Here is a 14,491-nt window from a genome sequence, read left to right as displayed (position 1 = left end):
AACACGGCGGTGACGTCAGCGCACATCCTCGCCGGAGTCCTGACAAACACTGCTAAAGTGAGACACCTAGGGGGCTGTCGAATATAGGCCAGCGTGTCTGGGACACTATCTATCACAGCGTTCGGACTTTAATCATTAACCTTCAAGCATCATCACCTTTGCTACTACTTCTACAACCGGCCAACTTCTCTCTGAGGTCTGCACCGAGCACGATATGTAAAAACACCAAACAAACAAACAAAGCATGACAATCACGATCTAACTCAAGTTTCTTTAGTTAAGTGTAAAGTTCCATAAAGACAGGCTAATTTAAGATTTTTTCAGATTTGAATTTACTATCGTAGAAATTATTCACACTAATTACTGAATGACAGACACATAAGATTTGGAATCTGAGGGTGCAAAAAACTATATTAAGAAAATCACCTTTAAAGTTGTCCAAATTAAGCTCTTAGTCATGCATATTACTAATCAAAAAGGAAGTTTTTATATAGTTACGGTAGGAACTTTACAAAATATCTTCATGGAACATGAACTTTATTATCCTAATGATTTTTGGCATAAAAGAAAAATCAATCATTTTGACCCATGCAATGTATTGTTGGCTATTGCTACAAATATACCCATGGACTTATGACTGGTTTTGTGGTCCTGGGTAACAAATGCGCTTTTAACATACTCTCTTTGTATTTAAAATGTATTTATTGCCACCACTTGTAGTACACTTGAGTGTACTAGTATATGAAAGATGGTTCAAGTGTAGTACTAAGTGGTAACTAAATAATTTTTTTTATTTTAAATACAGAGATTGTATGTTAAAAGTGCATTTTAGTTTATATTCATGCCCCCAAAATAGCATGGTTGAGTACACTTAGATGATCTTAAAAAGTACTAAGTAAATTTTAGTATATTTAATATAAAATTAGTGCACAAAAAAAATAGAGCACTTTAAGTATATTATGGAAGTGCACTTTTTTCACCTGGGGAGGTTTTAAAAATGAAAGAAAGATTAAATGGATCACTCGTTTGACTGTAAATGTTTTATTCATTCATTTATTGTGAATATATCATTTTTTTCAAACTTTAATTAAAAGTTTTATAACCAAACAACAGTTCTCGGTTGAAGAATATAATGATATATGCTTAATTTAATTAGAATTATACTTAATTAGTATTAGGTCAAATAAATCATGCAGGCTACCTTTCATTAAATTGTGTTGACAAACTGAACATTCTCATTCTACAAATTCTATTCCATTGCCGTCAGCTACATATGTCAATTGTATTTTCAGTGCAATGACAGCCTGAAAATGGAGGGAAACGGTGTAAAATCTGCGCTAGGCTCTGTAAAGCTTGAGATGGGAGATCATAGAGTGCCATCACCTTTGAGCTGCATGCTGTGCTGGTTTACTTGGGGATAAATACAAAGGCTCTGCCCTAATCTCCATCTAATCCACATTTTACTGGAGAGGACACTCTGATAAATCCTAAATTATACACTGATTTTTTATTTTTTTTATATAATCAAAAGGACAAGCTAACACAGTTAAAAAAACATGAAATTAAATTTGTAAATTATGTATAAATGATATATGTTTACATTAAAATGATTCTTTAAAATCTAACTCTAAAATTTAAGCTCTTGGTAAAGTCATACTTGTACATTCATGCATTAAAAAACATATGTGAGATGATGTTCTTTAATGAAAGTCGCATTTATGTGCAATTCATTTGCTTTGGCTCTGCAGGAGACACTTATAATTGAATTCATGTAATTATTATCATTACACATACATATTGTGATGCATAACAGCATGAAATAGGTTCTGAATGCACTAAGAGTATGTTTGCTGCCTATTTATCCACATAGTACACTTTCACATATATAAACCATCATTAGTGAAGTACTGAGGTAATGACATACCATGGAGGTTTTACTCATGAGCTATCAGTGGATCTTTGTGAATCTCACTCAAAGATTTGAGTGAATAGGCTCTTTTGACACTTGTATAATCCTTGGTGTGTTTTATGCATTGAAGGCCTGCCCCCATGACCTCTGACCCCTACCTCTGACCTTGGCTGGATTTTCTCCTGTACAAAATGCCCCTCCCTTTGCATGGCTAAAAGCTCCCTTTGAGACTTTTCATCATGTAAGTATCCATTCTATCACGCAATTCATCCATAAAGGCTATCATATCTGAGCCAACTGCAGGTTTAGAGTTAGGCTTAAATTGATTTAAGACACAGTAATTCCTAATTTTATTATTAGGTACTTCATTATGATTTGAGCCTTATAAGTAGCACAGTTTACACAGTAACTTTCATTTTATTTTACATTTTTGGTACGTTAAATCTTAAATCTGATTATAAATGTCTAACATCACACTTTTGGCTGCATTTACAGCATTAAGTTTTCTTTTCATTAAGAAGAATGAGTGACATTCTCTTTGTTAATGGATTAAAATAGTCACGTTGACAGAGCCGTTTGCTCTACTGAGTGCATATTTGCCTTCACTCTCCCTCCAGCCTTATACCTGTTTGGTTAGATGACAAGGTGATCTCTTGATCAATACTGATGTGGTATCAGCAGGCTGAACAATAGGACTAAGCTGGTAAACCTTTTACTGGTTTCAAGTGACAAGAATCTCATTCTCAGAGGTCACAGATCTCACAATCTCTGACTGCACTCTGTGTATTAGGACAGGCACATTCCAGTCACTGATTACTATTTTGTATTTGCAAAATGAGATGCAGACTTAGAGGAGAGCATGGATAATTGTTACACTCAATAAATATAATATCAGTGATGAATTATATCAGTGACCATATCAAGCATGTATACGCTTAAATCTACTATCTTTTCCCAGACAATTGGAAAGTTTCAGCAGTAGTTGACATAAGTTTTTAAAAACACCTGTTTTGAGTTGAGTTTGAAATCGATTTTAAAATAAATAAAATCATACAAATAACGTTGCACCTTCAAACAATATGTATTGATTTTGTACCAATATAAAAAAAATCCTTTCATCATCATGCAAAAATAAAAAAACAGATGACAACTAAATACATAACTATTAATATTAATAGATGATTTTAAACTGCTGTTGTAGTTCCCTGTTGTTATCCATTTAACATGTACATATGAAATACAGTACATAAGATATTTGTTTAATTTAAAAAAATATTTATTGAAAATAAAATCACAAAAATATAAATAAAACCCCAGCCTTCATTTAGTTGTAGTTTCAATGTATCTGATTTGATTACATTTAATTGGCAAACTGGAATTTATACATTTTATGAATAACTAAGAAAAAAAGTGTTATAATTATCCTTGCTGTCCATCTGAGTTGCAGATTTAGTTACTGTCATCCTCTCACATTCTAAGTTGATCCACTTTCCTTGTAGCCGTCTCTCCATTACTGACCCCTGCCTCACACACCTACTCTTCAATCTTCTTTTCTTCCTCATAACCGGCTCATCTGATCCTAATGACTGTTAATACCAAATGATCTGAATCTGTGAGGTACTGTGGGGGTCACCTCAATATTTCATACACTGTGTCGTCATTAATCACAAGAGCTTTAAATAGAAAAACTTCTCTTGATTACTGTAATTTTAAAATTGGTAGTAAAACTTTGATTAAATTTAGCACGGGGCAGGGCATCGTCGCTAAAATGAATAGAAAGAAGGTGCCAAGTCTACTACAGAACTGTCAGATGAGATGAGAATGACATGCGATGTCTATCATAGGTGCACTTTTCCATCAGGGTAGTGGGTGGTTTGCTTCCTTTTATGTGAGCGGCCCAGGCCCTTAACCAGAGTGTTCTAATGAATTCTAACCCCTTTTAAAAGGAGCTTCCCTGCAGTTTCCATTGGGTGGAAATTTGATAAACTTTCTTTCAGGCCTGAAGCAGCTTAGAGAGACTATTGTCCCCATGTTGAACAAGACCTGGACACTCAAAACAGTTTAAACAATGCCAATGATGATTAATGACAGGCCTGTCAAACAAACAGTGCTGACCAAGGCTGGCGCTCACAGCAATCCTGTTACTGAAGAAAATAAAATAAAAACCACACACTCCATCATTCAAAGCCTCCAATAAGAGGTTAAATACATACTAGTATGAACGTACTCTAACCAGTATAGACCAGTGCCCGATTTTTGAACTGCTACATTCGGTTACTGCCTCAGATTGAGTGTATTTTGTGCTTACACTCACTGATTGGAATGAAATGAAACACATGTGATGAAATTCAACAGTATTTATTTTTTGCAAACAACACGTCCTGGAGATTTTCAAAAGGGCAACGAGGAAAACTGTTTATTAGTTGTACAGATAAACATTTGCGATGACGTCTGTCGGAGAATGCCTTTCCTCTGTGTAACAGTAGGGATGCAGAAGGGGAGCCCGGGGCCTCTGTAGAGATCCAAAGAGCCCTGCTGACCCTGCCTGGTGCACCTCTGCAGAACGCAGTGGTACAGCGCACCATACATGCCTTTCATTCAGCCAAAGAAAAGGCCACTTTTTTCTCCTTCTTTCCTCTCTAAGTGTAAGACCCCAGCTGTCCTCAGTCAAGCAGAATTCCAACTTTCCCTCCAAAAAAATTCTCTCATTGTCCATCCTGGAGGTGGCCGAACCCTCCTCTCCATAGTGCTTAACCACTGGACCGGGCGCAAACAACAGAGTAATCATATTACAGTGTCCCTGGGAAAAAAGGGACAGCTATCCACAGGGAATCTCCTGTGGCTAATCCCTGCGAGGCCGCCGCTTTCTTCTTCTGCGCCGAGTCCACCTTTCACAGCGGTTTCGGAGGCACACAGGCCTTTAACCGCTCAAGGATATCGGCTTCACGTCTCTCCTCCTGCATTCCCCTCGAATCTACAGCAAATAGCAAGAAACCACCACACCACCGCCTCTTCGTTTCTCATTCATGCAATTTTATTTTGGTACCTTCATCACCTCACCTTCTTTATTCGACAGATCCTCATTTTCTTTGCCCCTACGACTGCAGACATGATTGCCGTTATTGTAAATAATTAATAAGCTGTAATATATCACCTCTAATTAAACATATTAGTCAGCGGAGTCTTGCAGATTTACTACCCCGAGTCCGTGTCCAGTGATATTGAAATGAGCCTCATTCCCATCAATAATGCAAATAGATGCACTATAAACATTTCTCACTGTACAGTAACTGCTGCAGCCCACGGGAGCATTTGAACATGATTTAAAATTAACATCATTAGCATTCACTTTTATTCACACTGTAGGTCTGCAAAGAAAATCATTATCTGCACAGCTAAAAATTAAAAAACACAAATCTTATTATGCAACATTTTCTACTGTTTGTATCACTCCGCTTGTTTGTTTTCACTTTCCAGACAGACTGCCAGTCTCTGTATTAGTGGTGGGGATTTTCAGTGACTCTTTCTGCAGATTGCATCGATACACCAAAGTAGAGACAAGTGACTGGCCTTAAATCATTCACTCACTCGAATCAGGAATGAAGTGACTGTACTTATAAGTGAGTCATCTGAATTATTCACTCAACAACATTGTTAAAAATCACTAATTCATTTATGAAACAGAAGAATGTAAACAAACAAAACTGGACTAGTGCAATACTGAAAATGTCTGAGATGTACAACAGACAAGCATCATAATAGGGAATGAATGAATGAAAGAAAGAAAAAGGCAACTATATAGTTTTCTGCAAGTTCCTCTAAATGACAGAAATTAAAGGTATCTTTATTTGTCCATCAACACTTTCCATTGTGAAATATGTAGATATTTGGTATGGTTTTCAGGAATCTATTCTTATGTAAAAAATAATTTTCCACTGATATGTTGCAATTATGTTAATTGCTAATGTGTGTTTCATAATTCATAAATATATCATCAGTAAATATAGATCACATTTCCCTTTTTTGTTTTATGAAAAAACAATGGTTCTTTTAAGTGGATCATTTGAATCATTCACTGATTCATTCAGGAACAAAACAGCATCAGAGACAACACAGCAAAAACAGACAAAGTAACTAGCACTATTATATAACAAGTTACTGAATATTAACTTCTTGTTTACAGAAATGTTGTATAGAATCCATATGACAATCATGCTGTTGGTTTGAATGCAGCACGGCTGTGACTACATGCGGCTATATTTGGGAAGAATGGACATCTCTTGCTCTGTGATATTGTTTAGTTATGGTGAACAGTTAGTACTATCCCTAGCAAGTTATTTGGTATGTTCTTCCCTAGGACTTTGAAAAATGAAAACTTCATTTAAAAACACTTTTTCTCTTTTTTAATTAATTTTTTTTAAAAGTTACACCTGGAGAGAGATAAAAAAGGCTAACAAATCCAGCTGGGCTCGTGCAAAGAGAACAGAGGCTAATTTAAAAGAAACCCCTGCTTGCTATTTTTTACTGGGTACCAGCTGGTCTTCTAACAGATGTTGAACACACCATTTAACGGAGATGCTATATATCAAAGTATACCGGACTGTCTCTCGTTTCCGTTTGAGTTATGACTTCTGCAGCGCTGTCAATGAATTGCAAGCTGTAATGATTGACCACCTATACGCTACACTGATTTATAACAGCAAATTTGTCAAACCGGACTTTAAAAATCTGAAGAGTCTTTTCCAGACCGACACGTACTTTCAACCTAAGATCGCATTCTCTGTGGTTACAGGAGTAATTGTTTGGGTTAAAAGGTGACGGTCGTTCTCAGTTTCCTCTGAGAGCAGCTTGGATGACTTTGAGGCCCATTGACGTGGATGAGCTGGAATGAAAAATAGAAGCAAATAATTCCAAACGCTAAGAGAGGAGAGTGATTTAAGACACGGAGGAGGATACGAAGCAGAATGTTCTCAACTGGAATGCACATTGGCTTTCACAGCATGGGCCTGGGCAGGCAGTCAAAACCAAACAGAAAACTCCAAAGCAACTAGCAGAGTACTTCCAACACACAGGTCGAACTAAAATATGTCATTTAAAAATGTTATTCAATCCTGTCTAATCCGTTTAAACAAGGCCCGGTCGCTCCAATTTCTACCGTGTTATGTAAATGAGTGGTAACCGTCCAAATGTTGATTTGATCAACCGTCAGAATTATCCTTTCCAGGCATAAACAACAAGTGTTTACAGTATAATTCCAGTAACAGGAAGCATCTTGCTCAGATCGAGGCTCTGTGTGAGATCCACCCAGGACTGGACCAGCTGTATGGCCCCAGCTAACACCATTGCTGCCGGGGGTAGGGAGGACTATGGGGGCCTCTAATCTGCTGGTATGTGTGGGCTGTTATTGAAGAAGAAAGAGAGAGTGAGATAAAAGTGATGTCAATGTTTTCCCGAATGGCCTCGGTCCAGAAGTTAAACCATATGGCAGTGGCTTCAACCAAATTCAATGTTCGAAAGCCACTTTTTTTCATTGCATCAACATCTTGAGAAGTTTAGAGCGAGTGTATCTAAACAGGAAATATTAAAATCAACTTTTTGATAGACCATAAGCCATGTGTTTGGCAACTGCCACACCGTTTGAGGGACCAGCGTTACATAATCTTGTCTGCCGACTGCCAGAGAGGGACGGGACGGGCCACGACTGCGGCTCACGCTACTATGCTGCTTCTCTTCTGCTTAATCTGATGCGACAACAATATTCTTCTGTGAGAACAAGAAGGATTTGTACAGACCAGGTAGAAGAAGAAAGCAAGTGGAACATTGCGAGATTTAGGGGGTTATTTCCCAGTAAAGCATGTGACTAACAGGAGAGCTGTGGGGAAAGAACTAAAAGTAAAAACAGAAATAAATTGTGGTAAAAACCAAAACTAAAATAATGACATAAATAGGAATTACAAGCTGATATAGTTTGTTAACTATAATATCCCTGACAAGCACACATACTGATTACACTAAAACATGATATATATATCCTTGAAAACATAGACATAGTGAAAATATAATGATTCAATAAAATGATATTCAACAGAATAAAAATTGCTTTGAGACGTTAGAGGGCAGCTGCCTCCAAGGATGAAATAAAAATGCTTAAACCATAAACTAAGATCTTGATTTAGCAAAGGCAGTAGCACAGTAATGTGGAAAGCAGAGCTTGTTTAAGCGGTTGCAAATGATGGATAAATGTAAAATGTTTGTACATGTTTATGTAGAATGGCAAAAAGCAACAAGCTGGTATATAGATTTATGAGCAGCTCAGGGGTTTCAGATGGCATGCGGGAAAGCATTTCATTGTATAGTTTTCTTTGTGCAATCATTTGTAAAGCAGAGTGAAGTCATTTATAATTTGTCAAATCCATTTGCAAATCAAAGTTAGGGGAATAAACATCATATACAAATATACATGACTATTAGATGTGTAATGAGTGTGAATATTGATAGAAATCATTTCATCAGATTTAATGGTTGAAGCAAAGGTTTAGTAATTCCATGACCCATTGGTGACCCAGGACTAGAAGAGCTGCTGTAACATAAGCCTGCCTCATACTGCTACTTTAAACAATGCAAAGCAAGTTCTTCCAGAATGTGGTGTTCCTAACTATACAATTTGCTGTGATTTATAACGTGTGAAATTCAGAATCTATAAGCTCTCTATATAAAGTTTAATCTGCCTCCTCTGGATATGAACAGGTCTCAGATAAGAGCTCTGAAGCCACACACGTCCATTGCAAATACCCAAATATTCAATGACTATTATTGCAATGGTGATTTAGGTAGTGACAACCTATGCAGGTTTCAGACACACAGATCAGTACCTGATCGATGTGGTCTCTGCTCCCTGTGGAGTCTGTTTCCATAATACAACATTCAGTGGAACCTGCCAGGATCATTTACATAGGTTAATTCTAATTAACCTGGCTTTAAAATCAAACTCAGATTCACATGCGAGTCGCTCTCAAAAGTTAGGCTTTTTAATTGAATTATTAATCAGTACAGCAACTTTCCATTTGATTTTACTTTATTCATATATGAAGCAATGGCCATTTATGAACAAATTCTCAAAAGAGATGAAATTTCCAGGAACATTTGGAATCAGATTAAAATATTATTTTACCACCATTGTTGTAAAACTGCTAATTCTGATAATTAAAAAATTTATTATAATAAACAGAGTCAAACTATATATCATATTAGCCTATTTAATCAAATGTAAAGGTATAATAAAATAAAAGGTTTTATATGGGGTAACTACAGGCTCTTTCAAATCACTGAAAAGGAGCCAATATATGTCACCATATTTTGAGAAGAACTCATTTGAGGTGTTGATCAAACCTATAATATACAGTATTTCCAACATCTTCTCCAGCTCTTTTGTCCATGATGACCAGTCCTTCAGGAACTCAGAAGCTCATGAGTCACAGAGGAGCTCGATTTATGAGCACGAGCTAAATGAAGTACCTTAGAAACGCAAAACCAAGTAGTAAGAATTGTTAATGACATATAAAAGCTGATTCATTTAGTGAAGTATACAGCAAAACGTTTGTGACTTGGACTCTTGTCTCAAACTTTCTCTGTTACATAAAGCAATTTTAAATTGGAAGCACCCGAATAAGATTTCTGGATTAACCACAGAGGAAACTGCTGTTACATCCAGTGCCTAACATTCTGCTGTCACATTTTCTCTGGCTACAAGGTTGAAAAAGATCTGTCGTTCCAATATAATAAAAAGAAAAATATGCATCAAAACACTGCCTTTGTATGATTTTAATTAGCCTGCACTGGCTTGCTGTCAGCGACACATCATTTAGGGCGGAGCTTTACTGCCATCCAGTGGACAACAACGTGTAAGTGCAGCTGCTCAATGCAGGATTAAAGCAGACAATACTAAAACAATAAGCATTGTACCTGATTGTATCAGTCGCAAGATTATTAAAACTATAGAAATACATCTTTGGTCCTACCACAGTCATGACTGAGAAATGCGCCACATTTAATTAGGCTTCCCAAATGCACATTGTAAATCAGGAGTTGCTTTGGTAATTCAGTTACATCACAGTTATCAAGTCAAGAATCAATTCTTAGCGTCTCTAAACGTAGCAAACTAAATAATATGGATTGTGGTCTTGTGCGCCATCTGGTGGTGATGGTGCGCGTTCGCAGCACATGCCTCTCTTATGCTTGGGTTTTCCAAAAAAAAAAAAAAATATTCATAACTTATTCGATTGCTTATTTTTGTGGCATACCTGAATACTAAAATAGTAATATTTCATAAATTATATCCCAAGGCCAAACACAGATTTACTTACATAAAAAAAAAAAAAAAGCATTTTCACTGTTGCCCAGGGAGAAGATTCATCAAGTTCATTAAACATGTTGTACAACATTTGCGACAACATGCCCAAGTAAAAGTCACACTATTTTGGATAAGCAGTCAACAAACCCGACAAGACAAACCATAACAAACGTAAAATGTACAAACCAAAATAATTCCTGAAACATGAAAAACAAATACATAAGTAGAAGAAAAAAACAAAAAACACCTGTACATCAAAATATAGACATATAAATTGATTAACTGAAATAAAATAACAGGTTGTAGCAGAAGTACTGAAATGACTAGAAATAACTGCCCAATTCAATCCGAGCAGCTGAATCCTTACCCATCTTCAAGAAACGGCTAAAAACTCATCTCTTCCATCTTTATTTGACCCTCTAACTCTAGCACTCTCTATTCTAATTTTATTTGATCTATCTGTCTGCTTTTTATATATATAAAAAAAAAACCCCACACATTTGACCCTCTATCAATTGCATATTTATTCTCTAACTGCTAGCTTTTCTTGTAAAACTAACACTAGCTTTCTTTTTTTCTATTCTATCTACTTGTTTTCTTTAAACAACAATCAAAAAAACCTTTCTAGATGTTCTGCGTTAGGCTAAGCAAGACTTGTAATAGCACTTGCATGTTGTTGCTCTTTTGTTGGTTTTGATTGCTTCTAATGTCCTCATTTGTAAGTCACTTTGGATAAAAGTGTCTGCTAAATGACTAAATGTAAATGTAAAATAACATTGATGCATTACTAAAGTGCTCACATAAATGTCAAATTATAAGCGTCTCTTTTGTCAAGTTGCAAGTCATTATGATTTATTTTATTTTTTGAAAATTAAGCTTATGTGAAAACTGGATAGTGTCTCATTATGTCTTGAAGTTTCAATGGCCAAGATCTTGTGTAGAACTGATGTGCATGTGAAAAGATACAGTGGAGACAGAAAATATTTTTCTCATTTTATTGAACACAATTTTTTGACAGAATGAAGTCAGATTTTGTTGTCGGTTAGTATTTACAGCAGTGGCAGTGTGTGTGTGTGGGGGGGGGGGGGGGGGGGGGGGTGGCTTACATTGGAGAGGTGGAAGTGACATTTGATCTGTAAAAATCTGTATACAGCTGTGAGAAGGGCCTCTCAGTATGGTATGAAGTTACAGATGTCTTATAAAGGTCTGAGATGAGAATGAAATGATGAGAGAAACCATTAAACCCCAAACAGGCTTAATCTGCTCAGATGACGAGCCTTATATGCTTTGGAAACAATTGTTTGAACAGACTTTTTTCTTTAAAGTGGCATGATGGCATGGTTGCGGCGATAAACTGTGTACAAACAAATTGGTCCCACATTAAATGGCAGTATGAATCAAAAGCTTGTATTTCAGAGAGATCACAAGAGCTTGTTTGCCTCCCGGTACAGTTTCTACAAAGCCTCTCAGATGCTTATTAGACCAGAATCCTGCTTGAAACACTTTAAAATAACTTTCATTATTAATATTACTACATTACAAATGCTTAACAGAACACAAACGTACATTCAAGTAGCATAATGTTCAAAGACTTAATAATAAAAGTTATCTCCATGAAAGCACTTCATGTTTGTCTTGTAAAAGCAATAGTGACAACAGTGAACAGTGAACAGTGACAACCTTTGACATTTTCAGTTATTTAGCAATTCAGTTCGTAACCTTAACACCAATGACATCTAGTTTAGAATACATTGCATGCTTATTTCAGGTTTAAAAATAAATGTCACTGACAAGGCATTTGACCAAACTGGATGAACAAGAGATTTTGTAATTAAATGGCGGGTGAGCAGGCAACCCTCGGGCGCCTATGAGACGAAATGCATCGAGACAGTTTTCTGTGTGAATATATTTCTATTTATATATGTATATATATGTCTTATTTTGCATCAGTTAAATAGAGGCATGTTGTCGAGTTTTTGAGAACTAAAGTTTTAAGAAATTCACGATCCATTTACACCCTCAGACCAAAAAGACCAAGTGACAACACATTTGATCAAGAAACAAACGTATTATTTTCACAGTTTACAGATCTGGACCATCTGACAGCGTCGGGGTATGTTGTCACAGAGACAGTAGTGCAGCTGGCCTGCATACGAGAGGATGGTTATATTGAAGGCACCAGCTCCTTTTGTGTCCGTATTTCACTTCTGCTGCTGTCATTTTTTATTTATTTATTAATTTTTTTTTTACATCTTTTTTTATTCTTATCATGATGAACATTTTTTAAACTAACAGCTACGGCTTTCACAACCTATGGAAACTCTTATTTTTTTGATTCTAGTACAAAGAACACACTAGGATTTTCACGCATTCACAGTGCACAAGCTTGCAGCCTAAAGAATGAGAAACACTGTACAAAAAAAGTCAGGCTGAATATTCTTTATGCTACGATCCACACCGGTGTACTATGGCTTAAATAAAAAGTAAAACAATAATTTGGCCATTCAAGACATGAAAACCGACAAACATTTGCATTTGTGTCAGTATCAAAGGGGTAGGGCTTCATTTTAATGCAACATCTATCAATTATAGGGGCAAACGCCAATGGAGCAACAGGCAGACATCATATGGGACGTCCCACGAGTGTTACGCACACATGCGCACCTGATGTTTTTGTTAGGCCACGAGTGAAACAGCGACGCTTGTACTGTATTCTCTCAAGGAGACCTCTTGTCTAAGGTTGTTTTTTTTAAAGGATTTGCGGGATGTTTTGAAGCGAGGATCACTGCGGGAGACCTCTTTGACTCTCAATCTTCTGTTAAAGAACTGAAGTAAAGAAGAAACTCTTAAGGTTCAAGGGAAATGGCATGTGTTGTAATATGAAATAACATATAAAATGGGAAAAAGTAGTAGTGGTGTTTTGTATAGTCTAACCCTAACCGCTAGTTCAGACCTCTAACCTGCGTGATCGTTTGTGTCGGGTTTGCAAGAGAAGCAAATGGCGTGTTAATGAGGGATATCATTGTAAAATGCTGTAAACACTTAGGGCTGGGATAATACCAAAAAAATTAGACATAAAAAAATTATTCTGCAAAGCAAGCATGCTAAAAATCTATCGCTAACTCAAAAAATAATGTGAAAAATAAAATAAAAAGGCAGTTGCTTTTGTACATTATTTAAACACAAGTAAAAAAAAATTATATGTGGCAGACAAAAATAATGGCAATACTTCATGTAATAAAACGGGACATATTTGAAACGGCACTGTGGGCTGAATGCGTGAAGGCGAAATCTACTAAATTTCAACTTCCTCGAAAGACATTGAGTGTATTTGAAAGACACTGATCTTACAGAGGTCAAGGAGACTGCGCTAGAGGTAAAGAATCTTTCCTTCTTGCATTGATGAAAGAAAAGATACATTTCAATAGTAAAAACAATCGAAAAGTACAAAATAAAAGGCATGTGCTTGAGATCTTTAGGCGCTCTATACATCTACAGATGTGTTTTATTCTGCGAACTCAAAGACACTGAAGAAAGAAACCCTTGTGTTTGAGATGTGATGGTGGTGGTGTGGTGCTGTCTGTCTGCGACTGTCGTGCGCTCGCCGATTCCGGATCATGCTTTGCTCTCATTGCCATTCGTCTGAGGGGCTTCATTAGGGACTGTCTTCACCTCCGCCGGGGTTTTGTTTACCTCTGTCTCCGGCGCTTTACTTTTGTCCTTTACAATGATTTTACCACTGGGGGGAAAGAGAAAAGAGAAGTTTATCAGCAGTGTATTTCAGTCCTCTGTTTGGCTGCTGCTGCCCTTTATATTATTTCCAAGGATCGGCTCACCCAAAAATGACTGTTCTGTTATTATTTATTCATGTTCTGTCAAACCTGTGTGAGTTTCTTTCCTTCTTTTTCGTTCTTTAGTGAAACAGAAAAGATGGATTTTGATGAAACTGAAGAATATGCTAGGTATTGTTTTTAACATTATGAAAGTGAATGAAGACTGGTGCTCAATGCTCCTCAAATGACAAAGAAACACCATATAATGACCGTAAAAGTGGTTCAGATGAGTCATTGTCAAAGTCTTCATATGTGACAAAAATCTTGACATCAGCCCTAGGTTTCTTTGGCATGTTTATGAGGGTAGTAACAATATCTGGATTTGCGAGGGTATGATTCAAGTCAGATCTTGTTACAGACAAAGAATTTATTTGATCAAAGATTTTATCCAAAAAAATG

The 14,491-nt window shown here is 36.5% G+C and overlaps 1 protein-coding gene across 5 annotated transcripts in view; it reads right to left on the bottom strand.

Annotated features, from left to right (window-relative positions):
* Positions 1 to 12,525: 12,525 nt before the first annotated feature.
* LOC306855832 (neural cell adhesion molecule 1-like) overlaps positions 12,526 to 14,491 on the bottom strand; it is a gene marked incomplete at its 5' end in the record, with an annotated part of 280,165 nt that continues 278,199 nt past the window's right edge. For all 5 annotated transcript variants that reach the window (XM_079394736.1, XM_079394734.1, XM_079394735.1 and 2 more), the window contains one exon: positions 12,526 to 13,998. In XM_079394736.1, coding sequence (XP_079250862.1) covers positions 13,875 to 13,998 — 124 coding nt within the window. In that variant the 3' untranslated portion in view covers positions 12,526 to 13,874. The remainder of the gene's footprint in view (positions 13,999 to 14,491) is intronic.

The sequence above is a fragment of the Barbus barbus genome (genome assembly GCF_936440315.1).
Source record: "Barbus barbus genome assembly, chromosome: 36".
NCBI classification, from domain to species: Eukaryota; Metazoa; Chordata; class Actinopteri; order Cypriniformes; family Cyprinidae; genus Barbus; species Barbus barbus.
Note: the sequence above shows the minus strand (reverse complement) of the source record. Positions and strands in the feature narration are given on the sequence as shown.